A 25,342-nucleotide genomic window follows, 5' to 3' on the forward strand; every position below is an offset into this window, starting at 1 on the left:
TCAGTATTTACTGTCATATTCCCATATATCATTGTGATGTTGTTTATTCTATTACTCTTGTTCTCTTCTGCTTGTTTTCTTTTTTCTTTCTCAGCAGGTGATCCAGGTGATTGATATATGCATTTTTTTTTCTGCCCGTTCTGTTGGTTTTTGTCTTTTGCCCTTCTCCCCCGTCCCTCTTCTCAGCTGTTTCTCTTTCCCTCTTTCTTTCTCCCCTTCTTTCCTCCAGTCTGTCCCGTATTCAGTAAGTGAAAATAAAATAAACAATAAAAGGTGAATCAAATGGACCATTACGGCAAGGCTGGGATGGTCAGTTTGGTAAAGTAAATCCGTTGGGTATCTTTCTTTGCCTTTAGACAACAATTCTGATGCAAAAGAGCCAAACAGGACAGGCCGAAAAAAAAAAGAAAAAAGAAAAAAGAAAAAGAAAAATTCTGGTCAACATAATTAGCCTTTGAAAGGACGAAAAAAAAAAAAAAAAAAGAATCTCATCGCTGAGCTGGACCAAGGGCTTCCAGGTGATCTGCTGCTGCACTGCACTGTGAGGTGGCTGTCAAAAGGCCAGGTACTCTCTCGCTTCTTTGAGCTTTTGGATGCCGTGAAACTGTTTATGGAAGAGAAGGACTATCCCGAGCTCTCGGACCTCAAGTGGATTATAGATCTGGCCTTTTTGGTCGACATGCTGTGTCACTTGGACAGACTGAACCTGACTGTTAAGAAGAAACAGCTGGAAGCATCATATTGCAACTCATGAGCAGAAAAATCGCCAATCTACACAAACTGTGTTAACTGTGGAACAATTTCAGAGCCGGCACATCTGGAAAGGCTCCATCAGTGCTGAAAGGTATAAACAGGTTTAAGAGCAACATCTGCTCCATGCTGATGTTTCTCAGGAAGGCCTTTGTGTTTGAGCAGGACGATGCTGAACTGCAGACTGCTTCTATTCCAGCCTCACGGCTTCAGAGCAGAGGAGCCTGCAGTCCAGACCTCTGACCAGCTGACAACATCTGGAGCATCACGAAAGCAACAAGAGGACGAAGCAGAGCCAGGACTGCTGAGCAGCTGGAATCCTCCATCAGACTGGTGTTAGAGCGCAAACATGGACCTGTCCTACTTTTACAGACGTGTCGCTGCATCATGTTCACAAGGAGCTCATATTTTTATCACCATGGTTCATGTTCACAGTTTGATATGTTTCTGTGTTCTACTGTGAATGAAATACAGTTTGAGACTGCTTTTATTTCCATTTTACACAACAGCTAACTATTTTGTACTTGGGTTGTATAAAGATGCTCAAACATTATAGTGAAATACCACACACAGAGTAATAGTGCAGAAAATCCTGGTGTAATAACCAGACACACTGCAGGAACTACAGTAACTACATTTATGGAACCTCTGAGCGCGCTCAGTGCTGCTGTTTATCTCTAACATTCCAGCTGGGAAACATTTAAACATTAACGCTCTCTGTCCCGCGGCCTCAACGTAAACTATTCTAGTTTGTTGCCCGACGAGCCAAAGTGAAATTAATGAGCGAGTCTTCTTCTTGATTAACAGCCTGCAGATGAAACTGATTCATTTTCTTGTGTTCTAGTAGCATCAGTCTGAATCTTGGCAGCAGATGACCTGTTTGGACAGCTGCATTCATTTACTGGTGTTACTGGCTGGATGCATGCAGTCGGTGTGGTGCTCCCAGCTGACTTTAAGCTCAAACTCTGAGCATTTGTCATGGTGAAAATAGCGCCACCTTCAGGGCACTGAAAACATTGACTCTGCCTCATGAGCTCATTAAGCTCCCTCCGTCGTACACCCCTCACAAACCGAGCCCAGGACCAGGCAGGAGTTTGATACGTGTAAGCTCCACCGGGATGTGAGCGAATGAACCGCTTTCAGTGCAAAGCAGGAGCCGATTCAGAACTCTGGTCGTGTTTAACCTGAACGTCTGTCGCTGAAATGCAAGAATATGAGACAGAACTGCTCTCAACACTGAAAATACTCCGAATGATCAAGAAAAACCTGCAGAAACATAAAGAGCGACGTCGACCCGTGAGAGAGTAAAAACACACCATGTGCACGTGTCCTGCTCCAACACAGAGCTCCCTTTAATTCATTCGTACAATGCAAGATTGAGTTTTGCACACATGACATCAGTCGGAAGAGTTTTCAGCATCACATCTTATTTACAGCTATTTATAGCTACAGGCTGCCACCGCTTCATAACGCGCACACAGGCCGTCATGGAGGAGCTTTAGCTGGTTAGTAATTGGATTCAGACAGTTTTAGCTCAGTTTCAGGGCTGACAGCAGCTCTCTGGGCCCTCTGGAGGAAAACTGGGCGGTAAGTGTCTCTGCTGAGAAACGAAGTCCGAACAGAGCTGTGCAGTAAAAGAGAAAAGTTTAAAATTAACGAGACGGCTCTTTCAGAGGCCGCTTCACCCTCTAACCCCAGAGACAGCAGCTTGTCCGCTCCTGCGCATGCTCGGTGGGCCTCGTGGACCCCGCTCAGTGTGGCGTACATTTGTAGGATTTCCCCAGCAGCCCTCCATCAGCTCTCAGGCTTGTCCTTGTTGGGCCCCATGAAGTCCACGCCGTCGATGGGGATCTCCTTCTCCTTGATGGCCGCCTGCACGCAGCGCTGGTACTTCCGGAAGCTCTCCGTGCACGGGTCGCCGCTCCGGTCGCCCTTCAGGAACTTCTCGGCAAACCAGCGGTTGAAGCAGGTGTCGTACTCCCGCTTCAGCTCGGTACAGGCCTCCCCCACGCTGTTCATCTCCGGGAAAAAACACCGCTTTGGTTCAGAAACGACAGAGGAGCGAAACCTGGAGGACCTACCTGCCGTTCCAACCCGGTCAGCGACAACGACATGCGCACTGTGGCTCTCCTTGGAGTGCGCCATGTGATTGGCTGGTTTGGAGAAAACGGCGTACCTGCGTGAGGACGTAACAAAGATTTGTACAAAAGAGGTATTCACTCTGAGGAGAAATCACGAACCCGAAGTGTTTTAAAAAATACATAGTTAAATAATGGAAATATTTTAAATGTTGATCTATTTACTAAAATGTACTTTTAAGGCTGCCATAATCATTTGTGGCAAATAACAATCATATATAGTATGTAGTTGTATTTTTCCTCTTCCGTTTTTCTTTGTAGCAAGTTTTAATTCATGTCCTCTTCATTTGTCAAAATGATTTCTAACAATTTGTGTTGCTTTTTTGTAGTTTTTATTTATTTAATTATTTTTAATAAATATTTTTTATGCCTTTTCTCTAATAAAACAGCTTAGTCTCTAAACGGAAAAACTTAAAGATATATGTGTTGGTTAATTTACTTTTATGTACATATACGTATACTTTTTGATATTTATGATTTATCTGTTTGTTTTTTACTTTAGACGTTTGATAAATTGAAGAAACAAACGTGTTCTCAAAACATGGCGGAGTGGCACCTCGTCATCGTTTACCTACCCATTGTGCAAAACCCCGCGAGAGTTTTTGAGCAGCTTTCCGAAATCTCGCTGTTCCCCGAGAATACGCAAAGAATCACCAGAGAGGCAGAAATAAGCTTATATTCATATTTATTCATCAAAGATCTGGATTAAACCGGCTCCCTCTGGTTGAAGCAGGTAAGGAAGACCCGCGGAGCTCGTTATTTAAGCTCTGACTGCAGCTGCTGACGGGGTTATTGGACCCTGCCTCTGTGCTATACATTAGCCTCTCCTGCTGGGCCCTTCTGGTTGTTGTGGCCGCGCAGCCGGACTTCGATTCAAGCTTCACCGAGCTGCTTTGTGATTTTTTTCCGTTGCTGAAAGTGCTTCTGTCCGCAGAGACGAGATGTCCGACAGCGAGGACAGCGACTTCTCCGACAACCAGAGCGAGCGCAGCAGCGATGGAGAGGCCGAGGAAGTGGAGGAGAATGAGGTGAGCTAGCCGGCAAGCTACGTGTGCTAACAGGAGGTAAACAGAGAGGAGAGCGCAGCTGCGACATGTGCGGCAGGATACCGAGGAAGAACGCAGTCAGACCTGCATAAAAACGGCACAATTTATAATAAAAAGCTAAGAAACTTTATGGGAACAAACCCGGTCGTGTGTGTATGTGTGTCTTCTGTCTACTGGTCTTATTTGATCCGGTAAATTTGCTGCAGTCGACTGGATTTATGGCGGGACTATCTATAAAATAGAGTAAATGACCAGTTTTATAAGTAACTTTATGACTGTGAGTTATTGTACCTCCTCTGTGCCCACGTTATAATCCACGCAGTCCTCTTCAGATGTTGGGGCTCATTCTACAGATGGAGTATTAATAACGTGGTCACTTGTTGGCTTCACATAAATCAGAGGTTAATGTTTTTAAAAAGTCTTTTTTGTACATTGACTTAAAGAGCTTTGGTGTTTTTGGCACCGGTGTTACTCCTGTGGCATTTTTAAAGGCTTTTATGAACTATTATTTCCTGAGTCACAGCAAAATAATACATGTAATGCAGCAAATCACGAGCTGATCTTTTATTGTTTTCACGCTGGTGTGTTAAGTGTGATCGTGTGATGTTTTTGAAGCTGTTTTTGCTACAATAGGGTGTTAAATATGACACACGTGATGTGTTAGAAATGAAACACACAAAAACACCAGTGACACAAAGAGTCACGATCCTCCTACCGGACCAAAGGAGGGTTAATAATGACCAAAAACGTAGAATTCTTTGGATTAAATGTTCATATTTAATGTAAAATAACTGGTGATAAAGTTTTTCTGCCCTCGGGCATCTGTGGTGTCACCCACAGTAACGGCTCTGCTCTTACTCAAAATGAAAGTAACACCTGTGACGGTTCGAAAAATCCCTGCGTGGCACCAGACCACAGGTACTTTACACCCACTCGAACTAAAAGAGAACATTTCTGATAAATAAAGGAGACACTGGACTTACCACAAGCAATGTTTTTATAGAGCATCAGGAAAGGGAGTTGAGTGACATCACCACCGCCGTGTTTTGATTCTGCTTTTTAAAATACTTACCTGCTGTTTGTGCCTTTGGGCTCGAACACTTCGGTACAACTGCTTTAAAAGCAAATGCTGTCAGACTGATGACCGAAGACTTTATTTTAATGTAAAATTAAATGTCCCGTTTGTGTGTGATGTTCCTGTAAAAGCTGCCGTCTTCGACAAAACTCTAGAATATAACTCTTGAGCGTTCATGAGACTTTTTACCCAGATAAATAAAGGATGTGCAAATGTTACTATACAAATGTCATTGCAGTTTCTCCCTCTGACGGGAAATTTGACTTATTTATTCATCAGAGATGCGTTTGACTGACGATAGGCCAACAGCCTTTATGGCACCAAATTTCTGAGTGAAAAAATGATTTGCAGGGTCTGTTCTCAGATCTCTGAGGCTGTGTTTATAAACCATCCCTGGAAAAACAGAAGAAGCGGAGAAGCAGCGGACTCTCGCAGCGGGACCAGAGGGGATGCAGGAGATTAATTTTCATCTGCTTTTGTTGTTGTGTCACCAGGAGGAGACGGGCAGCCCAGTGGGCAGTGACAAGGTAGCGGATGAGGAGGGGGAGGACCTGGAGGATGAGGAGGAGTACGACGAGGAAGAGGAGGAGGATGACGACGACGACCGTCCGAGGAAGAAGCCGAGACACGGAGGGTTCATCCTGGATGAAGCTGGTGTGAACAGACGACGATCTCTCAGACTCCTCGTGATGATGATGATGCACGTCTGACCCTGTGTTTGTCTGTCCAGATGTGGACGATGAGTACGAGGACGAGGATCAGTGGGAGGACGGAGCCGAGGATATTTTGGAGAAAGGTAAGAAAGGGAAGATGAGAGCTGTTAGGAATCCTGCAGCATGAGATTGATTCTAAACTCCAGACTCGATCCCGAGGCTCCGACTGACGGATCGTGGCTGTTTAATCACGTTGCACAAACTGGTTTCATCCATTAAACTAGTGAACAGATTACTGAACGTGCTACACGATCCCAGTCTGCTGACAGCACACCTGCTGAGGTGTAACCTCAGCTCATTTCACGTTTGTCATTGAGCCGGGGAGCCGTCGCCATCCCGCCTCCGGACGCATCGCTTTTGTTTTTCTGCAGGTTCTTATTAAAGTCCGTGTTTCGCACACTGACGTTCAAAGAGTCCGATCGGTGTTCACAACCAAAACTATTGTGATGTCGCTGCTTTGAGGAGCGGGACGAGGCCCGCGTTAGTCGTAGCCCGTCTTCAAAGCGACTTCAGTGCATCAGGGCGGCGCTAAAATGGCAGTGAGCTGCGGTGTGTTTGTGACTGAGCGGAACAGGTTGGCAGTTACGTGAACCTCCACGAGCAAATAGCTGAAAATCACAAATCTGTTGCCGTCTACACAGAACATCAAATGAACTCCAGCCCAAGCCTCCGAGACGTGGAGCAGATTCAGAAATTGCTCCACGGCGTGGTCGGTGCAGGACGACAGTTTAGCTGCACCAAGACGGAGGTGCTGAGCGGCCCTCACCCGATCCAGGAGTAGAAGCAGAATAGAAGCAGTGCCCGCTGCCAACATTCGTGTCGCCGACTCGGATCATTGCGGTGATTGTCCGCTCTCCCGTGAAGCTCTGGGTTAAGTTAGTGTGAGTTCTTCTTCCCCGTCGACCGAAGTTTTAACCGAGGAGCTGCGAACGCCAGCTTTTGCATTTTTGCCAACCCCCCCCCCCCCCCCCCCCCCCCCCCCCCCCCCCCCCCCCCCCCCCCCCCCCCCCCCCCCCCCCCCCCCCCCCCCAGTTCAACACAAATTAAGGCTTCTAGTGACAACAGTCACGTCAGGCCCACAGTGTGACTCCTGGGCAGTTTGCAGTAACCAGCAGGAGTGAAACAAAGATGCACATTAGCTGGATGAAGAAAGCCAAACATGTGGCAACACTCAGCAGGAAAACAGCGAGCGTGTGATCTGCAGTTAATGAGCTGAAATGTGCAGAAACACCACAATCATCTCCTTAAATATTTATCCTGGTCTGTTCACCAGAGAGACGCTCGCTGAAAATTGGCTCCATTTTTCTCAACCATCACTGTTTTACTGGAAAAGTCCTTTAAGCTTGTTTAAAAACAGCAACCAAACCAAATGTACGCCCAAAGACCAAATCTGTGTTTGTTCTCCAATCAGCTGTCAGCCTCGGATCATGTGACGTGTCATCATTTCAGTTTAATGTGTGCGATGCAGAGGAACAGACCCAGGAGCAGCTGGATGTTTGATCAGATTTTTCAGGGCTTACAGAGCGCTGCGGGCCGCACTGACCCGCCACGTGTGGTCCAATCCGCATGACTTTTTATACCAGAGTTCGAATCACCAAAACTGAGGTGGACCAGTTGTGCCGGTCGGCTGCTGGCCGCCGAGGTCGTTAATTGTTTTTTTCCAGCTATCGGCTGCCGAAATGGCTCGTCGCTAACGAGCAGCTTTTTCCTCACACTCGCTGTTTCACGTCAGACGTCCGTCGTCACAGCAGCCGTGTGCTGAGTGAAGGAGAAGGAAAGTCAGATTGATCCAGTGTTGATGAAGGGCCCTGGATGTGTAGAACCGTTTCCTGATTACTGTGTCTGTGAGGATGCGGTGGGAAACATTGAGCCGCTTCTTATTCGGGGCGCAGATCCGTCCAGAACTTTGTCAGTACTCGCGTCAACACCAACCGAACCACGGGCAGGACCCTCACATGTGTCAGTAGGAAGTGGCGCTCTTACAGTGTGATGTCCATGTGTGCAGGCTGTTTTCTGACTCTGCTCTCTCTGTCTTGCCGGCTCCTCTGTCGTGCATGCGGCCTCCAGTTAACGGTAAATCTGCTCCCGACGCTCTGATGTTTTCCATCGATGCCCATGCTGTAAATAGGATTCCAGCCCCATCCATTTGATTAAATCCACGTCCCTGAGTGTATTAACCCCACCCCCACACCTCATCTCAGCATTGCTGCATTCGTGAGTGTGTGGCGTAACGCGAGGAAGCACCGAGGGCAAATCCATGACTGGCTCGTTGAGCAAAAAACGCCAAACAGCAGATTAAAGAAAGTAGAAACTCTTTAAATTGATGTTTGAACCTAAGACGGCTCTCAGAGAACCAAGTGTGACCATTTGCCTGAACCTGCTACCTGACGGAGCTGCCATGATTTCAGTTTACACACTAACCAATGTGGGTGGAGCTTTTGTGATGATGCTGATGATGATAATGGTGGTGTTGCATAGCTTTGCTGAAGGTGGATGTACAGTAGAAACAGAATCGAAGCAAAAAGCTGCGTCTAAAGCAAAGCCGTTGTGCCGGTTGCCCGGGTAACCGATATGTAGATGCAGGATGTTTACGCCGTCGTGTTGACCTTAGCTTAGCGCCACTGCATTGGTGGACCCAGCTGTGACATCATCACAACCAACGACTCTGATCTGTGAGCTCCTTCGGTGACGCTGACGTCTCCGAGTCGGCCGTAAACCCGTGTTTTGGGCCCAACCCTGCGGTTAGCGGCAGTGAGCGCCACGGCTAGCTTAAACGGGTCGTACCGTGCGCCCCTCTGATCTGAGCGAGGTGACATCACTTCACCGCGGATGCTCGAGTCGACCCCGCTGCTTGTTTCTAACTTTATTTAAAGGAGACTGGGTGAGCGGGTACCTTGATGTGATTGGCTGACAGCGGCGCTGTGTTTCTGCTGTACTTCCTCCTGAACCACATCACGTCTCCATGCTCCCCCGTGCTGCACGTCACCGATAATCACAGTGTTCTTGTTTGTGTATTTTTCCCATCATGCTTTGTGTTGCTGCTGCCTGACTCACTGTCTTTTGGCTCCTCACACTTTCTCCCTTCCTTTTGGGTTTGTCTCCTGTCCTTCCTCCCCCTCCTCTTCCTCTCCGGGCGGTCCTGAGCAGAGGAGGCTGAAGGTAAGTTTTTCATGTCATAACTGTCGAATACGCTTCAGTTCACTGGACTGGAAACAAACCGTCTCGTCTCGCCTTCAGTGTCAAACATCGACCACGTGGTTCTGGATGAGGATCACTCAGGATCCCGGCGGCTGCAGAACCTCTGGAGGTAAAGCTTTTGTTTTTGACCGCCAAAATAAAAGTCAGAGGGTTTTTATTAGTAAGGGACTGAAAGCCACAGTTTGATCTGCTGATGGGAAACTCTCAGTCTGTGGGAGAGGTCACTCCCCTGTTCGGTCTGATTGGGGGCGTGGCCATCCGCCATTCACAGCAGGTAACACGCAGACTCTGTGGTTTACTTTGTACTGAGCCCCGTCTTCATACAGGGAATGATTTACCCTGCACAGCTCCATTCAGCTGAAACTTTTATCCTTTCAAGTAAAATAAAAGCTAGCTATTATTTAAAAGCGCCGTCCAACCAGACCAGCTGAAAACACAAAAGAGGAATTTTTCCCGGCGCCGCGCCCGGCCTGCGTTTTTAAACAGAACAACGTGTCACTGAGATTCTCAGCTTCAGTTTGACGGCACACTTCACAGCTCACACGTGAACATTGAGTTTGTCTTTGTGTTGCAGAGACTCCAGGGAGGAGGCGCTGGGCGAGTACTACATGAGGAAGTACGCCAAGTCGTCCGGAGGGGAGCAGTGAGTACCTTTGTCCTTCCTCCTGCAGGTTGGGCTCCTCTGCCTCAGACACCACGACACGCTGAGCTGCCAGCGTCGGTTACTTTAATGACGTCACATGATTCTTAGTCGCGCGATGGCGAGCTGGACGAACTGTTTCCCACACAGACTGTGACAGACCACCAAAACTGTTGCTTTTTCTTCTTCTGTGGTGCGCAGTTACTCTGGAGGGTCCGAGGAGCTTTCCGATGACATCACCCAGCAGCAGCTTCTTCCTGGAGTCAAGTATGTAAACACTGATCCACCAATCAGCTTCCAGACTTCGCTGACATTATTACAGTGGTTTAATGTGTGTTTGTCCCCATCAGGGACCCCAACTTGTGGACAGTCAAGTGCAAGGTACACACACACACACACACACACACACACACACACACACACACACACCAGGAGGATGCACACCTTTATGATGCTTCCTGTCTCTGCAGATCGGAGAGGAGAGGGCGACCGCCATCGCACTGATGAGGAAGTTCATCGCCTACCAGTTCACTGACACGGTAAGGACTCGCCTCTGATTGGCTGGAAGTTTTCTCTGCGCTGCTGATACAGGACAGCAGGACGGAGGGTTTTAACCTGATACAGGCAACAGTTTTTATTACATCTACAACAAAAAGAACCGGTGACCTGAATGGATCCTCGCTTGGAGAGAAATAACCAATGACACAAAGTTTCTGAGGTCAAAGGTCGCAGCTGATTTTCCTAGTTTGGGTTTTGACCTGCTGATCTTCCTCTCCTCCACCCGCAGCCTCTGCAGATCAAGTCCGTGGTGGCCCCGGATCACGTGAAGGGCTACATCTACGTGGAGTCGTACAAGCAGACGCACGTCAAGGCCGCCATCGAGGGCATCGGCAACCTGAGGATGGGCTTCTGGAACCAGCAGATGGTTCCCATCAAGGAGATGACGGACGTGCTGAAGGTCGTCAAGGAGGTCACCAACCTGAAGCCCAAGTCGTGGGTCAGGCTGAAGCGGGGCCTGTACAAGGATGACATCGCTCAGGTGCTCAGAGGGGGGGGGCGTTTTCACTCGTCAGATTTCAAATCATGTTTACCGATGTTTACGTAGTCAGAGCGCTCTCCTGGGGGTTAAAGGTCACATGTTCCAGGGTGCCAGCTTCAGCCCAGCAGGAGGAGGGGCCTGTCTCAATATGCATACTTGTGCGTTCTCGTGTACTCGTGACACGTCATCAGTCGGAGACAAAGTACTGTTCCAATTCAAAGTACGCATGAAGCCGAGAACGCGAAAAATTCCCGGATGTGTACAAATCACGAGTTCGTACTTGAGAATTGAGAAAGGGCGGAGCTGTTTACTGTTCCCCATCACCACAGTTACAGCTGCTCCGCTGTGCCAAGCAAACAAGGCTTTACCCTCCAGCCATTTTCCAGTCTGCTTCCTATCACCTCCCGATTCCTCTCACAAACACGTCGTCTGATAAAATTCTGCTTCGTTCAGTCGTAAAATGATCGCTGTGTGAACTCGGAGCCATGTGTGGCTGAAGCTGGTAAACAGCTGCTTACGGTCACGTGGCTAACCAGCACCTCTTCCCCACTTCCTGAGAAACAAAAGCTAAAGTTTAAGCGCGAGAGCGGAGGAACGTAAGCTGCTCCGTGAGCGTAAACGTCACGTCTCTGTTCTCCAGGTGGACTACGTGGAGCCGAGCCAGAACACCATCTCCCTGAAGATGATCCCTCGGATAGACCTGGACCGCATCAAGGCCAAGATGAGCCTGGTAGGTCAAACTCGAAGGTCTTTCCTCCACTCGAGTCGCTGCTCTGATGCGTAACTGTGTGTGTGTGTGTGTGTGTGTGTGTTACAGAAAGACTGGTTTGCCAAGAGGAAGAAGTTCAAGAGGCCTCCACAGAGGCTGTTTGATGCTGAGAAGATCAGGTAACGGCCTGTCCGGCCTCGAGCATGCTGGGGTTCCTCGCTGAGGCGGCAGCGTGATGACACTCTGTGGTTTTCACTCCTCAGGTCTCTGGGAGGAGAGGTCAGCCATGACGGAGACTTCATGATCTTTGAGGGAAACCGTTACAGCCGCAAAGGATTCCTCTTCAAGAGCTTCGCCATGTCCGCTGTGGTGAGGAAGACTCTTCACAGACTCACTGTTACTGTGAACCTGGAGCTCGTTTAAATGAGAGAGTTGCAGAGGAAACGGGCCAGTCCGCCTGCTGCAGTGATGCACAGTCCAAACTTTATATGCAAACATGCTCACTGCAGATCTCACTCCTCGTCCTCACAAAGTCTACATGAAGCACTCTGTTATGTGTGATTTTTCCCTCTGTGAAGCTCAGTGTGAGGCAGCAGCATGTTTGTTTAAGACCGCCAAGCCCCTAACCACTGCACAGCTGAGCTCTTTGAACCTCACACAAACAGCTGCTGTTTCTTAGAGAGGTTTATTTTTGGCCAAGATAATAAATGAAATTAAACTGAGGAGAAGCTAATGTTCGCTCTTTGCCACAGTTTATGCCCCGATTTTGATCCAAAGTTAAAACGATCGTGACGTCATTTTGGCGTGTTTGTTGTAGATCACAGACGGAGTGAAGCCCACGCTGTCAGAGCTGGAGAAGTTTGAAGACCAGCCTGAAGGAATCGACCTGGAGGTGGTCACAGAGTCGGGTACGAGTCTTTCTGTAAATCTGCAGACCTGTGAAACCTGCTGTCTGCGAGGCCGTCGGGCCCACGGTTACAGCGTGGGACGTCCCAAAGCGGGACGATGAGCCTGAGCGCGGCAGCACAGCTGAAAAGGAGCCGCTGTGGCGAATTCACCGCAGTCGGCCGATCCTGTCGTAAGCACAGCGAGACGGATAAAGTCACAGAAACAATCGCTGCTGCTAAACGACGTTCTCCTGCCCGCTGAGCCAGCAGCAGCTCAGTTTTTACAGCACAACGAATCGTGATGTTTTTAATCAGCTCTGTCATTAATTCATGCCTGGGTCCCAGTTTTACTTGCAGGTGTTCAGTTTTCATGGATTTAAACAGAACTGTTGCTGTTGGTGACACCTGTTCTTTCAACTTAAACAGTTGGTTTATAACCCGCTACGTGGAGAACATGAACTCGTGTTTACGACGAAGCTTCAGTTTGAATCTGTGTGTGCGCTCAGGTAAGGAGCGTGAGCACAACCTGCAGGCCGGCGACAACGTGGAGGTGTGTGAGGGCGAGCTGATCAACCTGCAGGGAAAGATCCTCAGCGTGGACGGCAACAAGATCACCATCATGCCCAAGCACGAGGACCTGAAGGTACGCGCACACGCGCACAGTTGCAGTAATCCTGCACACAGGACACAGGAGTCATAACTTTAACCTTTTGATTGGTTATTCGTTCAGAGCCACGCCTCCTCATTGCACAGGAGTAGAGGGGGCGGGACTTACTGTAACGCAGCATTATCTGGTGTAACTGTACATATTCCCGTTGCCCTGCCCTCTGTCCTGTGTGTGCTCCGTGCAGGACCCTCTGGAGTTCCCGGCTCACGAGGTGAGAAAATATTTCCGGATGGGCGACCACGTGAAGGTGATCGCCGGGCGATACGAGGGCGACACCGGCCTCATCGTCAGAGTGGAGGAGAACTTTGTCATCCTGTTCTCCGACCTCACCATGCACGAGGTAAGAGGTTTGCAGTGTCTCCACCCACCGCTCCTCACCCTCCACCGTCCCCCTCTGCCAAGCCTCGGGTCATTCGAGTCCTCTAGTGGAAAATCAGATGTTGTTAAATGATTTGATTTGAAAAGTTGAGGTGCAGAGTGGGACAGCTCCGTGCTGCTACAGAACAGTTTGGCAGCTCCCACTGATTTACTGGAAGAGGCGACTCTTTATGGAAGCAACAAGCCTGCGACTGACAGCTTGAACACATGGAAAGTCCCTGTGGGGAGGATTTGGAGAGATCTCAGTGAATACTTGATATCATAACTCTGTTTGTTTTCTCTCTCGCCTCCTGAGATTCATTTTGTTCTGATGCTTTGACAGTTTTGTCTTTGAACTCTTCATCTGTGTCGTGTCTCATGAAGTCCTTAAACTGCTCGCCGGCACAGGAGTCTGAGAGGCTGCTCACCCGCTGGAGGACGAACCTCAGATTCTCGTTTTCGGGGTTCAGACTAACGCTGGTCCCTGAATGCTTTATGTGCTGCTGAGTTGGTACCAAATCTTATTGCTCTCCTCATTGAATCGAAGGAGAGACTAACCCATCCAACCCCGTCTTTGTTCTTCCTGAGAATGGGAGGCAGAGCCTTCAGCTGGGCGTCCGGCTCCAGCTCCTGGATCCCACGGTCCTCTGATTTCTAAGGAAAAGCGCGTTGAGCCGAGTTGAAGCTGGATGTCGTGACACGGCGTTTAATGACTCTGTAGTCATAACAGTGTGGTGTGGTGACAGCCCAGCACTGGCTTATGACTGTGGGGAATGAAACCGTTTTAATAACATGCTAACGTGACTGTGATCACAAATCCGCTCTTCCTGTCTGCAGCTGAAAGTGCTGCCCAGAGACCTGCAGCTCTGCTCTGAGACCGCGTCCGGCGTCGATGTAGGCGGGCAGCACGAATGGGGCGAGCTGGTGCAGCTGGACCCGCAGACGGTCGGCGTTATTGTTCGGCTGGAGAGGGAGACATTCCAGGTAATAGTCCGCTCCGGGAAGCGCAGAAAGCGCGGCGGTTGATCGACGATTAACAAACGCCTTCTTTGTCTTTCAGGTGCTGAACATGCACGGGAAGGTGATGACCGTGCGCCACCAGGCGGTGAACCGCAGGAAGGACAACCGCTTCGCCGTGGCGCTGGACTCGGAGCAGAACAGCATCCACGTGAAGGACATCGTCAAAGTCATCGACGGGCCGCATTCTGTAAGCGCGACCTCACCCACAGCTAAATATTTCTGTCGGCGTGACGTTTAATGGCAGACTTGAACTCACGCGAGGCTGCTGTCGGCGTCGCTGTCCGCTCGAGGGTCAGAGCTGAACTCCTCTGCGGGCAGAAGCCTTTAACGCTCGCGTGTTTCCTCCTGCAGGGCCGGGAAGGCGAGATCCGTCATCTGTTCCGAGGCTTCGCTTTCCTCCACTGTAAGAAGCTGGTTGAGAACGGAGGAATGTTCGTCTGCAAGACCAGACACCTGGTGCTGGCGGGCGGGTCCAAGGTCAGCACCTCATGCTCGCTTCTTCTTTGTTGTGCCTGAAAAGTAAGAAACCGTCTGCTTTTCCAGGCCCTCTAATATCTCACATAACCGTGTGAGATCTCTCGGTGGCTGCAGGGCAACCGGACTGAGAGCATTTCTCAGCGTCGTCCTTGGCAACTTGAATAAAAATGTGTTTTGAGTGTGAAGGAGCTCTGAGGCGCGTCCAAGGTTGTATAACAGTGTTTGGGCTGTGGGGGTGAAACGTGGAGGGGCTTCATCAACAATATCAAACCCAGGAAAAGCTTTCCGTGTGAATATGTGGAAGAATTACTGCCATGTGCTGGGAAGCTCAGCCTGTCTTTAATGAGTCTGTCAGCATGAGAGCAGTGGCAGCAGGCCTCTTTCTGACGATGAGGGTCAGGTCGTAGTGGACGGGTTTGCTTCCTCACGCCACTCGGAGACGCTGCACCCGTCTCCCCACCTCATGAAACCGATTCAATCCCCCGAGCGCGCCCAGCGTTTCATGCGCAGCAGAGAAAAGGATTGGTCAGATTTCTTGTAGCATGTCGAGCTTGAACAATTTGACTGTTTGTGTGTTTTAGCCCAGAGACGTGACCAACTTCACAGTGGGAGGATTCGCACCGATGAGCCCTCGCATCAGCAGCCCCGTGCACCACGGCGGAGGAGGTGAGTGCTGGAAACACACAGCAGCTTAACGACGGGGGAAACACGATGAGGGGATGAAAATAAGTCAGCCGAAGGTTTTTCACTCGAGAGAACAAAGCGTATATCTGGCTTTGTTTGCGACCGCAGCCGCACTGACATCCAGATTCCCTGATTTCGATCGATCGAGCGATTGATTGGAGGTTCTTAGTTCAGCTTAGCCAGATTCATTCTTCCTGTACAATCAGAAGCGTTTCAAACGCTGTCACTGTTTCTGAACCAGATTTATAGAAAGAGTCATCATCTCTTGATCGATCACATTAAGATTTGGGGATTTCCCGGGCACTTCCAGACTTGGCGTGATGATGTTGCAGGTCTCTCACTTACTACCTCTGACAGGTGGGATTTATTCGTACCTCGGTTCTTCCTGTGCACAGACGTCTCGTCTCTGAGGCGCCGCCGGTTTACTGACACATTTGTTTTTTCACGTCCGTCTGGAGCCAGAGGGGTCGTCCAGCTCTCTGGGGGTCAAAGATGTTTTAATCTCATAACTTTCAGAGGAACTTTTCAGGAACGTGGAGGCGTGTGGCTCTGTTTCAATGTCATGGAAGGAAAACAAGCAATTAAAACTTGTCTTTGTGATGAACGTGCAAAAACAGAGACCGTTCGTTTTGTTTTTTCTGTCTCTGATTAGAAGAAATGTTGAGGGAAGCAGAGGCCGACCTGTTCGACTGTCTGTGATCAGGTTACTGATGCTGACGAGTCGGCGCGCTTTTCTTTCTCTGGTGCGAAAGAAACAAAATGATTCGCTGACTGATGGAGGTGCTGGTGTGGCCTTTCAGGTGCTCAGCAGAGAGGAGGCGGCGGAGGAGGAATGGGGCGGGGCCGAGGACGCAGAGACAACGAGCTGATTGGTCAGACGGTCCGTATCTCCCAGGGTCCTTACAAAGGTAAGACCGAGGGGACCGTGAAGGATGGGACCGGTGGGGGGGTCGGTGCTGATGGCTTTGCCTCCCTTCCCCAGGATACATTGGTGTCGTGAAGGATGCAACCGAGTCCACGGCCAGGGTGGAGCTGCACTCCACCTGTCAGACCATCTCTGTGGACCGACAGCGACTAACCACTGTGTACGTATCTTCACTGAGTCCTTCACACACACAGGAAATCATTTTCTCCGTGCTGACAGCAGCTGTGTTTGTTCATGCTCATGATTCCCTCCCCGATCCTTCTTCTCTGCAGCGGTGGAGCGAAGAGGCCCAGTGGGTTCACCTCCACCCACGTACGTACTCCCATTTACGGCTCCCAGACTCCCATGTATGGCGTCGGCTCCAGGACACCGATGTATGGATCTCAGACTCCGCTGCACGACGGTAGGCCACGGTTTGGTCGTCCTCTATCGGCTAAAAGCACGTGTTTGTTTTTTGGGTTCGTGTTCCTCCGATTGAATTTCTGCTTCTCTTTGTAACAGATGTGTTACAGTGTTATCGTTAGGGATGGGTATCGTTTAGGTTTTATCCGATACCGGTGCCAAACCGGTACTTTTGAAACGGTGACGGTGCTTAAAGAATGGAGAACACAAACTTTGTCCAAAAACCTCTCATGTTTAGCTGTTTTCCACTTTTTCTTTGGTCATTTTAGCCTTTTTGGCCAGGGTGAAGGGAGTATCTGCCATCAAACAAGAAGACAGCCGCATGTAGCTATGATGATGTTTGCTAGTTCACCTTACATGCATTAATGTAATAACGTGGTTAGCCTACTCAACGTAAATTACACACGAACAACATTAAGCTACTCACGCAGAGAAGAACGGCTGCTGCTGCATCATCATCATCATTCCTGCTACACTGGCAGGGCTAGGGGCCAGGACTCTCCTCTTCGTGTTTTTGGGGGATGTTGCTAACAGGCACCACACCCGCAGTAGATGTGCTCGGTGTGAGGTCTCGCAGCAAGCTATCAAATACGGCGCATTTCTCGGCTTTTAAAAAAACGCTATGCGTCGCCAGGTGTTTCATCAGATTCTTGGTGTTACCTCCTTTGACAGTATCACAGTATCAGCTTAAAGCACTTGTTGCTGCTGAGTTTGCATCTTTTGCTGTGAAGTACAGCCAGACTTTGACCGCTTCACCTCGGGCATTTTTAATCTGTGGCTCTGCTCTAACTGAACGTACGTACCTGGCCCCGCCTACTATGCTCGCAAAGGTAAAACGATTGGCTAGAATCTAAAGTGTATCACAGCTCAGGAAAAAAAAGCACCGAAATGTGCGCTGCTTTTCGGTCTGGTTACTACCGTTTATGTCAGAACCGGGACCCATCCCTAGTTATCAGTATTCAGTTTGTTACCAGGTGGGAGCAAGAACAGCAGTGGGCGGAGCTGTTGGTTCACCAGTGAATATATTGATGAGTTCATTGTTTTTAAAGTAGCGCCTCACTTTTCTCTGAGCCTGGCTCTGATTAAACTGAGGTCCGCCTTTAGTTGAAGCTCAACCAGTAACCTCCTCCAGTTTGAACTGGTGGTGGTCCTTTAACCCGTCACCTGAGGGTCTGAATAAACGCAGCTGACTGTTGGTGCTCGTATAAAGTTGCTTCAACTTGTACGTCTTACGTCCAAATGCGACGTGCCCGTTAAAACAAGGGGAGCTGGTGCTGACACTGGACCGTAGAGTGGGCGTGCGTCATGACTGTGTCATCAGCATAGAGGTGACTGTCCTCACCTGTGAGCAGCACAGTGCTCTCGCCTCTAACTCACAGCATCTTTTGCCTCCTAACAGGAAGCCGTACGCCCCACTATGGATCTCAGACCCCACTGCATGATGGGAGCAGGACTCCAGGTCAGAGCGGAGCGTGGGATCCCAGCAACCCCAACACACCGTCCAGGTGACACAGTGACCGGTAAACACAGCGTTCCCTTCTTTTTTTCTTCTTTCTGTCTAACACGTGATTTATTTCTTCTCAGAAATGAGGAAGACTACGACTTCGGCTACGATGACGAACCCTCTCCGTCCCCTCAGGCCTACGGGACGACCCCCAACCCTCAGACCCCGGGTTACCCCGAGGTCCCCTCGCCACAAGTCAACCCTCAGTACAACCCTCAGACACCTGGCACGCCCGCGATGTGAGTATAAGGCACAGAAACACACCCTCGCCCTCCCCTCCATAGCTGACGTAGCGATATAGCTGATCTGGGTCCTCGATTCTCGATTTGTGTTTCTGTGTGCAGGTATAACACAGAGCAGTATTCTCCATATGCGGCCCCGTCCCCTCAGGGCTCCTACCAGCCCAGCCCCAGCCCTCAGAGCTACCACCAGGTGGCGCCCTCACCTGTCGGCTACCAGAATACGCACTCACCAGCCAGCTACCACCCCACGCCGTCCCCCATGGCTTACCAGGTAGACAACGACGCTGAGCTGCTCGGGCTTTCCCTGAATATTTGTGTTCTGGTTTTTTTTGTATATTTTTTAAGATTTCTTTTGTTAATCAGAGTTTGGATGAAGGGTGGGCAACTCCAGGCCTCAGGGCTGGTGTCCTACAGGTTTTAGATGTGTCCTCGATCCAACACAGCTGATTTTAAACGTTCTCCAGAGGCCTGGTAATGAACTGATCATGTGATTCAGGTGTGTTGACTCAGGGTGAGACCTAAAACCTGCAGGACACCGGCCCGCGAGGCCTGGAGTTGCCCACTCCTGCTTTAGGACCTTTCTGTTTGTGGAGGTCTAGATTTTTCTGAAATTTGTTCTCAGTCTGCGTCATGTCATCTCCACAGGCGAGTCCCAGTCCGAGTCCCGTGGGCTACAGTCCCATGACGCCCGGAGCGCCCTCTCCTGGAGGCTACAACCCTCACACCCCAGGCTCCAACATCGAGCAGGGCGGCAGCGACTGGGTGACCACCGACATCCTGGTCCGAGTGAAGGACTCGTTCATGGACCTGATGGGGCAGACCGGGGTCATCCGCAGCGTCACGGTGAGTCTGAACACTTGACGCGCAGCGGCGCTGATGGCGTCCTCGCTCCCTGCGAGTCTCTGATATTACTGAGAAATGTTTTTTGGGAGATCTGGCTGCGCTCGAGCATAAAATATTGTGAAATGTGTGAAAAATGTTATTCTGGGAGTCGGAGACGCAGCTCTCGCACACAACGATCTGAGGTGTTATTAGGGACGTGCAGATGTTGCTGCTTAGAGCCGCATCACAGTTGTGAAATGTCTCCAAATTCGCCGAGAGCTTAAGAGCCATCTGGTTCTGCTTCCTGCTGCTGTTGGATGGCGGCTCGCTGGATCAACATAAATGCTCCTTTATAAACCCAGAAGAAAGACGTTAATCTGTTCCATATCGACACAGTCCTGACTCAGGAAGTCGTGTTTGTCACAACAGGCGGAGCTGAATCATTTCTGAGTAACTCTGACAGCGATGTTCCTCTGGCCTCCCGCCCACGGTGTTTAGGAACGCGTCTCCGTTACTGTCGAAAGTCAGAAACATTCAAGCGTTTGACGGATTTCACCGTTTAGCGCACAGACAGCTTTGGCCTCAAACTCTGCTTACGTGTGGACAGGAGCACAGACATGTGCACCTTTAGCTCCTTTGTGATGTCAGGCCGTCTGAGGCTTCTGATTGGCCGGCGTGCAGTAACCATTACAGCCGAGCGCAGCTTCGTGAGTGGCGGTGGAGATGAAACGGATTCAGTGTCTTTGTTTAGGCCTGAAATTGATTTTAAAGCAGCTCCTTTGAATATTTTTCATTGGTGTGTGTGTGTGTGTGTGTGTGTGTGTGTGTGTAGGGAGGGATGTGCTCGGTGTTCATGCAGGAGTCTGAGAAGGTGGTGAGCGTCAGCAGCGATCACCTGGAGCCGGTCACGCCCACCAAAAACAACAAGGTAAGAACCACAGTCGCCGTTTCTGGCGTCCAGCTGTCTGCAGATCGTTCGTTTAGAGCGCGTGTGAGGCTCAACGCTGCGTTCGCTGTGCCCCGTTTCAGGTGAAGGTGATTCTCGGAGAGGACCGCGAGGCCACGGGGATCCTTCTGAGCATCGACGGAGACGACGGCATCGTGCGCATGGAGCTGGACGACCAGCTCAAGATCCTCAACCTGCGGTTCCTGGGCCGCCTCGAGCACTGAGCCTCGCAGAGCTCCCACACAAACGTCTGGTTTTTATTACCTAAAGATCCAAAAACCACATGTGGCTCTGTGTGCAGTTCAGCGGGTCTCTCCGTTTTTGGCATTTTTATTTTCTTCTTTTCTTATTAGTGGTCTGAATCTGCTTTTAGTGCTTTTCCTTCATGTTCTGTCTGTGATTTTGGTTTTCTTGATGCAGCAGGATGAAAATAATGTGTAACATGTCAATAAACTGATTCAGTGACATTTCTGTATGTTGTGTCAAAGCCACCAGCCGCTGTCACAGGCTGGGTTGTCATAGCACTGGATAATCGATGCAGTCAGCTGATCAGATTCTGACAGGACAGTTATTTTAGCGGCTCTGACCTTGGGCCTCCGCCATTGTGCAGCTACCAAACGCTGCAGTTCCTGCAACATCCAGCAGAGGCAGCAGTGAGTCCCCACAGACACACTGTTTGGTCTCTGGATGATTTCCTCTTTAACAAGAACACTTTTATAACTCGCCTGTTTAAATCCTATAAGGCTTAAAGTTTGCCTCATTAGGGGCGTGGCCTCTTTGACTGACAGGTGGCTGTAGCTGCTACGTGGCTTCACCTGAGCTCGTCTGTTTGTGCTGTTGGAGCTTTTTTTATTTATTTATTCTGATGACATCATGTGACCAATAACGTGGTTGCTGAGGTTACTGTAGTAACAGACCGTCCATGAAGGCGGAGCTTATTAGCAGGTACCTGTGTGACAGCGATATCCAGGTTTTAAGACGAGTGGTCACTTTCTACGTGTTCCACCTCCCCGAGCGTGAAAACCTTTTGATCTTTTTAAGCACAAATAGAGGAGAATCCCAGCAGACATGTTTCTGCCGTTTTCTGGATGACATGATTGACAGGAAGTGACCAGCACTAAAGAAATGACAAGAGAATCTGTAAAAATCACTTTATTGATGGTTTTTATTTTTCACATTTAAGCTCTTCAGACACTTCCCGCAGTATCTGGGGTAAACCTGCTGCTACTCAGGCTCCACCTGTGATGGCGGTGGCGTTAGCCGCAGGGCCGCTGTGGCCGCTCGTGGTTTATGGGGAAATAGTAGAAGGGCACCCGGTCAGGACAGGGGTGCCCTGGGGAGGGTACCGGCCGTGAGTCGGCGTCGTCAGCATCGGTGCAGAGATCGCAGCCTACGGTGAGGTTCCGATTCAGGCGGATCTTCAGCTGAAACCACAGCTCTCTGTCCTGGAGGAGAGACGGCACACTGAGCTACTGACAGCTGCTCCTCACCTCAGCACTCAAAGTTACACTCGTCTCTGTGGATCGAGGCAGCGGCTCGCATTGCAAAAAGACAACATGAAATTACACATTTTGGGACATGAAGTCATGAAGTTCACACACAGAAGCATCGCACTTGAAAAAAATGTAACCGACGTCGACGCAGCTGGTCCTGAGTTTTCTAAAAGAAACCACGTTAAGAACATTTTCATCATTTTGAGAACAAATTAAAAATTTGGAGATTAATGTGGAAATGTGCAGATTACATTTGTCATACTGCAAAATCAGTTTCAGGTACAATGATTTCTTTCAGCTCAAACACAGAGATGAAAGAAGAAGTGGAAGACTTGGACACGATTGTACGGACAGATGCCAGGTTATTGGTGGTTATCGATGGTTACGGCCTCGTGCAGTAATGGAGACGGATGATCGGTGTGTTTCAACAAGGCATTTTGTCAAACGTGGCAGTTTGTCCTGAAACAACAACGGTAATCTCCACATTTCAGCTCCTGACTGCAGCACAGGACGAGCAGCAGATGGAAAAATGCTGAAGCGAGCATTTGAGAAGCATGAAAGCAGTTTGCAATTAGCAAAGGTGCAGTGCAGGAGCTAACAGTGAGCCAAAGAGTGGACATGAGTGTAAACAACGTGTGTCATCAGGGTAAAGGTGTTTCTCGCCCAGCTCGTTAATAAGAACGGACTGAAACAGGCCCCAAAGTTGGATGAAGGTTTTGTTTTCATCAGTCTGCAGTAAACGGTTTTATGCACAGCAGACACTCGGCTCAGCGTTAGCGCTGGACGTCTGCTGATTGGACTGTAAATGTAATAAAAGTTACATCAGCTTCTGGCTGGTTTACTGACCAAAATCTGTAAAATGACCATTTTCCACGATTATCTGAAAGACTGTTAGTGTTTCAGTGACGGTGAAAGCATTAACACTGAGGCTTTAAAATGCAAATCAAATGGGTGGCATCACATGCTTTATGCCCTCATCTTTCAGATTTTGGTCTAAGTGGCTCTGATTTCCCCAAAGTGGCAGTTCTTCAGAAACTCCTGCAGTCTCACATAGAGAAAACCAGATGCGGTGAAATCTTACATCAAACACAGCAGCGACTCTAAACTCGAAATTCCAGCAAAGACAGTCGTGCAGTCAAGAACGCAATAAATTATTTGTCTGTTCTGCATCTGTAAACACTCCTGCTTGAACATGTGATTGGGTCTAACGTGTTTATGAGGTGACTGTATGAAATATGAAAGGCTTTCAAAATAACTGGCACCATCTCAGCTGTGATCCTGGCTGCACACTGTGTATAAAACAAGCTCTCCTTGGTGGAGGGCAGGCTGCAAATGATATTTGTTGGAAGGAAAGATCTGAACTGAGCAGCATGATCCAGATCTGACCAGTTTCACTCAAACTTTAATGGATGGAGGCCTTGTGGTGTCAGCCAGAGCGCAAACTAAGAGAACTCCGCGGTCAGCGGCTGGAGGAACTCTGAGGACACGACCAACCTCACGAGCCGTCTGATTGGTGGTAGCTGTGTTTGTGAGAGTTGTGATTGTTGGTAACCATCTAACACCGGGGAGAGGTTACAGAGTGAATTCTTCTCCCACGCTCAGATCGACCACAGAGCCTCTTTGTGTTTGGAGCTTTTTAATGTCATCATGTGACCACAGAAGAAAACAGTGCTAGCTAAAGTGAAGTGAAGTTCAGCAGCAGAACAACATGTTCGGGAGAAATGATGGGAACCTCTCAGAAGCCAGAGATGGAGCCACAATGTGTTCAGCATAGCTTAGCATAAAAGCACAGCTGCCCAACCGGCCTGTCTGCATCAAACGTTTTCTCTAATCAGGTGAAAATAAATCCACCTGCACAGGGGGAGGAGCTTCCTATAATTCACCTGTTTAAATTGTATTAAGGCTTAAAGTTTGCATTATTAAGGCAGCTGTAGCTGTAGCTGCAGCTAACTGGAGTCCCTGAACTGGACCTCTGGGCCGTGTTTGGAGCTCATGTATGAGGCAGATGATCAATAGAGGGTCAGCCACCACTAGGGCTTTCCTGGGACTCTGCACCGTTTAGTTTTAGAACTGAAGAACCTTGAAGAAGTCCAGACGTGTTTCTTTCCAAGTTCCTTAGACGACGATGACCTGGATGACTGTCACAGACACGTCTGCTGTGATCCATGTCAGGAGTTTGCAGCCGCAGCAGCAATAAAGGCTGATAAACAGAATCACTGTTTGCTTTGTTTCCTCGAGGTCTTTATGATCATAGCTCACAAGTGTTTGTGGTACTGCTTTGGTTTTACTGCTGTTCATTCATTTTTAATCCAGTCTTTGCTCGTAAATTACCACAAATCTGTTGTTCAAGCTCTGCTTTAAATCTGCGGTCTGTCGGAGTCATTGGTGATTTTAATTCCACACAGACTGAATTGATCAAAGCTCTGATCAGTGTTAGTGCTGTCAGGGTGTTAGGATTAGTGATGCGCGAATCATGAACGAATCGTTCAATACTCGAGAATCACTTTACTGACTCATGAATCATGATTCACAAGCCCAACTGACTCACTGACTCATCCCTGTTGCTGTTAGCAGCAATGTATCTAGCTTATAATTAAAATTGTGGAGAAAAACACAACATCCAGTATCGTAACAAAAAAATTTCTGCTCTGAACTGGAAGAAAAAACCCTGAGTAGAAGCTCACATCAAGAAAATAGCTCCTCGGTTCACAGTAGCATCGCTCTGCTAACATGCTAACAGCACATTTGAGCTACTCACCCCCTCCCTCCTGTGCTGAATCATAGAGCGAACGAATCACTCACCCACCCCTGCCCCCTGGCTCACAGCTCAGTGGACATTTAGATGAGAAAATATGTTTAACGCATTTAAGGAAAATACTAATAAAATAAAAATATATTAAAACAAAATAAAATAAAATAAAATAAATAAATAAATGTTTATTAAGCTATTTTGATAGAAAATTGCTTAATTTTAGAAATGTTTTTGCTCTTTTTTGCTCTATAAAATAGAATCATTCTTAGCAGTGGGATTTACATGAAAAGAGAAACAAATTAAGTTTGAGTGAAAATGTACATTTTTTGCACTCTCTGGTCGACTGACTCAGTGAATCAAATGACTCAAAATCCGATTCACTTTGGTGAGTGACTCATTAAAACTCGATTCAGTAAAAAGAATCAAATTTATCATCACTAGTTAGGATGCGAGACCTGGGATGAGCTGATATCCTCGTGTTGGTGTTGTTCCCAGACCATAATAAAAATGTTGTTCCAGGTTCAACATTGCAAGTGACCAATCACATTGTTGTGACGTTATTCTTCTGCGCGCCAAGCCATTCGTGCATTTATGAAATTCCAATGTTGCAAGGACAATATCAATTCTGCTTACTGTTTATTAAAGGGTCAGGGTTAGGGTCAGGGTCCGTTGATCGGCGGACAGAGGCGGTTTCACGCAGCTTAAGTACAGTTTTTTGTTTTACGCCGGTTTTTCCCGAAGTCACAAAAGTATGACGTCACAACATTCTGATTGGTCACTTGCAATGTTGATCCTGGAACAACATTTAGTATGATGATCTGTGAACAACACCAACACGAGGATATCAGATCAACCG

General features: G+C 48.7%; 3 protein-coding genes across 4 annotated transcripts in view; 1 reads left to right on the plus strand and 2 right to left on the minus strand.

Annotated features, from left to right (window-relative positions):
- Positions 1-2,072: 2,072 nt before the first annotated feature.
- triap1 (TP53 regulated inhibitor of apoptosis 1) lies at positions 2,073-2,901 on the minus strand. Its single transcript, XM_042223938.1, has one exon. The coding sequence runs from the start codon at positions 2,893-2,895 to the stop codon at positions 2,545-2,547; it is 351 nt and encodes a 116-aa protein (XP_042079872.1). The 5' UTR covers positions 2,896-2,901; the 3' UTR covers positions 2,073-2,544.
- Positions 2,902-3,473: 572 nt separating this feature from the next.
- Positions 3,474-20,708, plus strand: supt5h (SPT5 homolog, DSIF elongation factor subunit). Of its 2 annotated transcripts, XM_005929398.3 has the most exons (31): positions 3,474-3,621; positions 3,823-3,916; positions 5,504-5,663; positions 5,740-5,805; positions 7,790-7,795; positions 8,870-8,881; positions 8,960-9,029; positions 9,495-9,563; positions 9,762-9,827; positions 9,911-9,941; positions 10,031-10,099; positions 10,348-10,599; positions 11,240-11,329; positions 11,417-11,487; positions 11,572-11,677; positions 12,126-12,216; positions 12,702-12,838; positions 13,047-13,202; positions 14,057-14,203; positions 14,280-14,426; positions 14,591-14,716; positions 15,298-15,382; positions 16,201-16,308; positions 16,383-16,485; positions 16,598-16,728; positions 18,127-18,232; positions 18,312-18,470; positions 18,576-18,744; positions 19,119-19,316; positions 20,128-20,223; positions 20,325-20,708. In XM_005929398.3, the coding sequence occupies exons 2-31, from the start codon at positions 3,830-3,832 to the stop codon at positions 20,463-20,465; spliced, it is 3,255 nt and encodes a 1,084-aa protein (XP_005929460.1). In that variant the 5' UTR covers positions 3,474-3,621; positions 3,823-3,829; the 3' UTR covers positions 20,466-20,708. The 2 variants fall into 2 exon arrangements, with proteins under 2 accessions (XP_005929460.1, XP_005929461.1); XM_005929399.3 differs by lacking the exon at positions 7,790-7,795 and having other exon boundaries at positions 3,475-3,621.
- A 109-nt stretch (positions 20,709-20,817) lies between these two features.
- The window catches only part of rnaset2l (ribonuclease T2, like), a gene marked incomplete in the record, with an annotated part of 9,411 nt that continues 4,886 nt past the window's right edge, over positions 20,818-25,342 (minus strand). The window contains 1 exon segment of the mRNA XM_014335869.2: positions 20,818-21,686. Coding sequence (XP_014191355.1) covers positions 21,498-21,686 — 189 coding nt within the window.

Source organism: Haplochromis burtoni, unplaced genomic scaffold (assembly GCF_018398535.1).
Source record: "Haplochromis burtoni strain Fernald_Lab_line unplaced genomic scaffold, NCSU_Asbu1 Contig_123, whole genome shotgun sequence".
NCBI classification, from domain to species: domain Eukaryota; kingdom Metazoa; phylum Chordata; class Actinopteri; order Cichliformes; family Cichlidae; genus Haplochromis; species Haplochromis burtoni.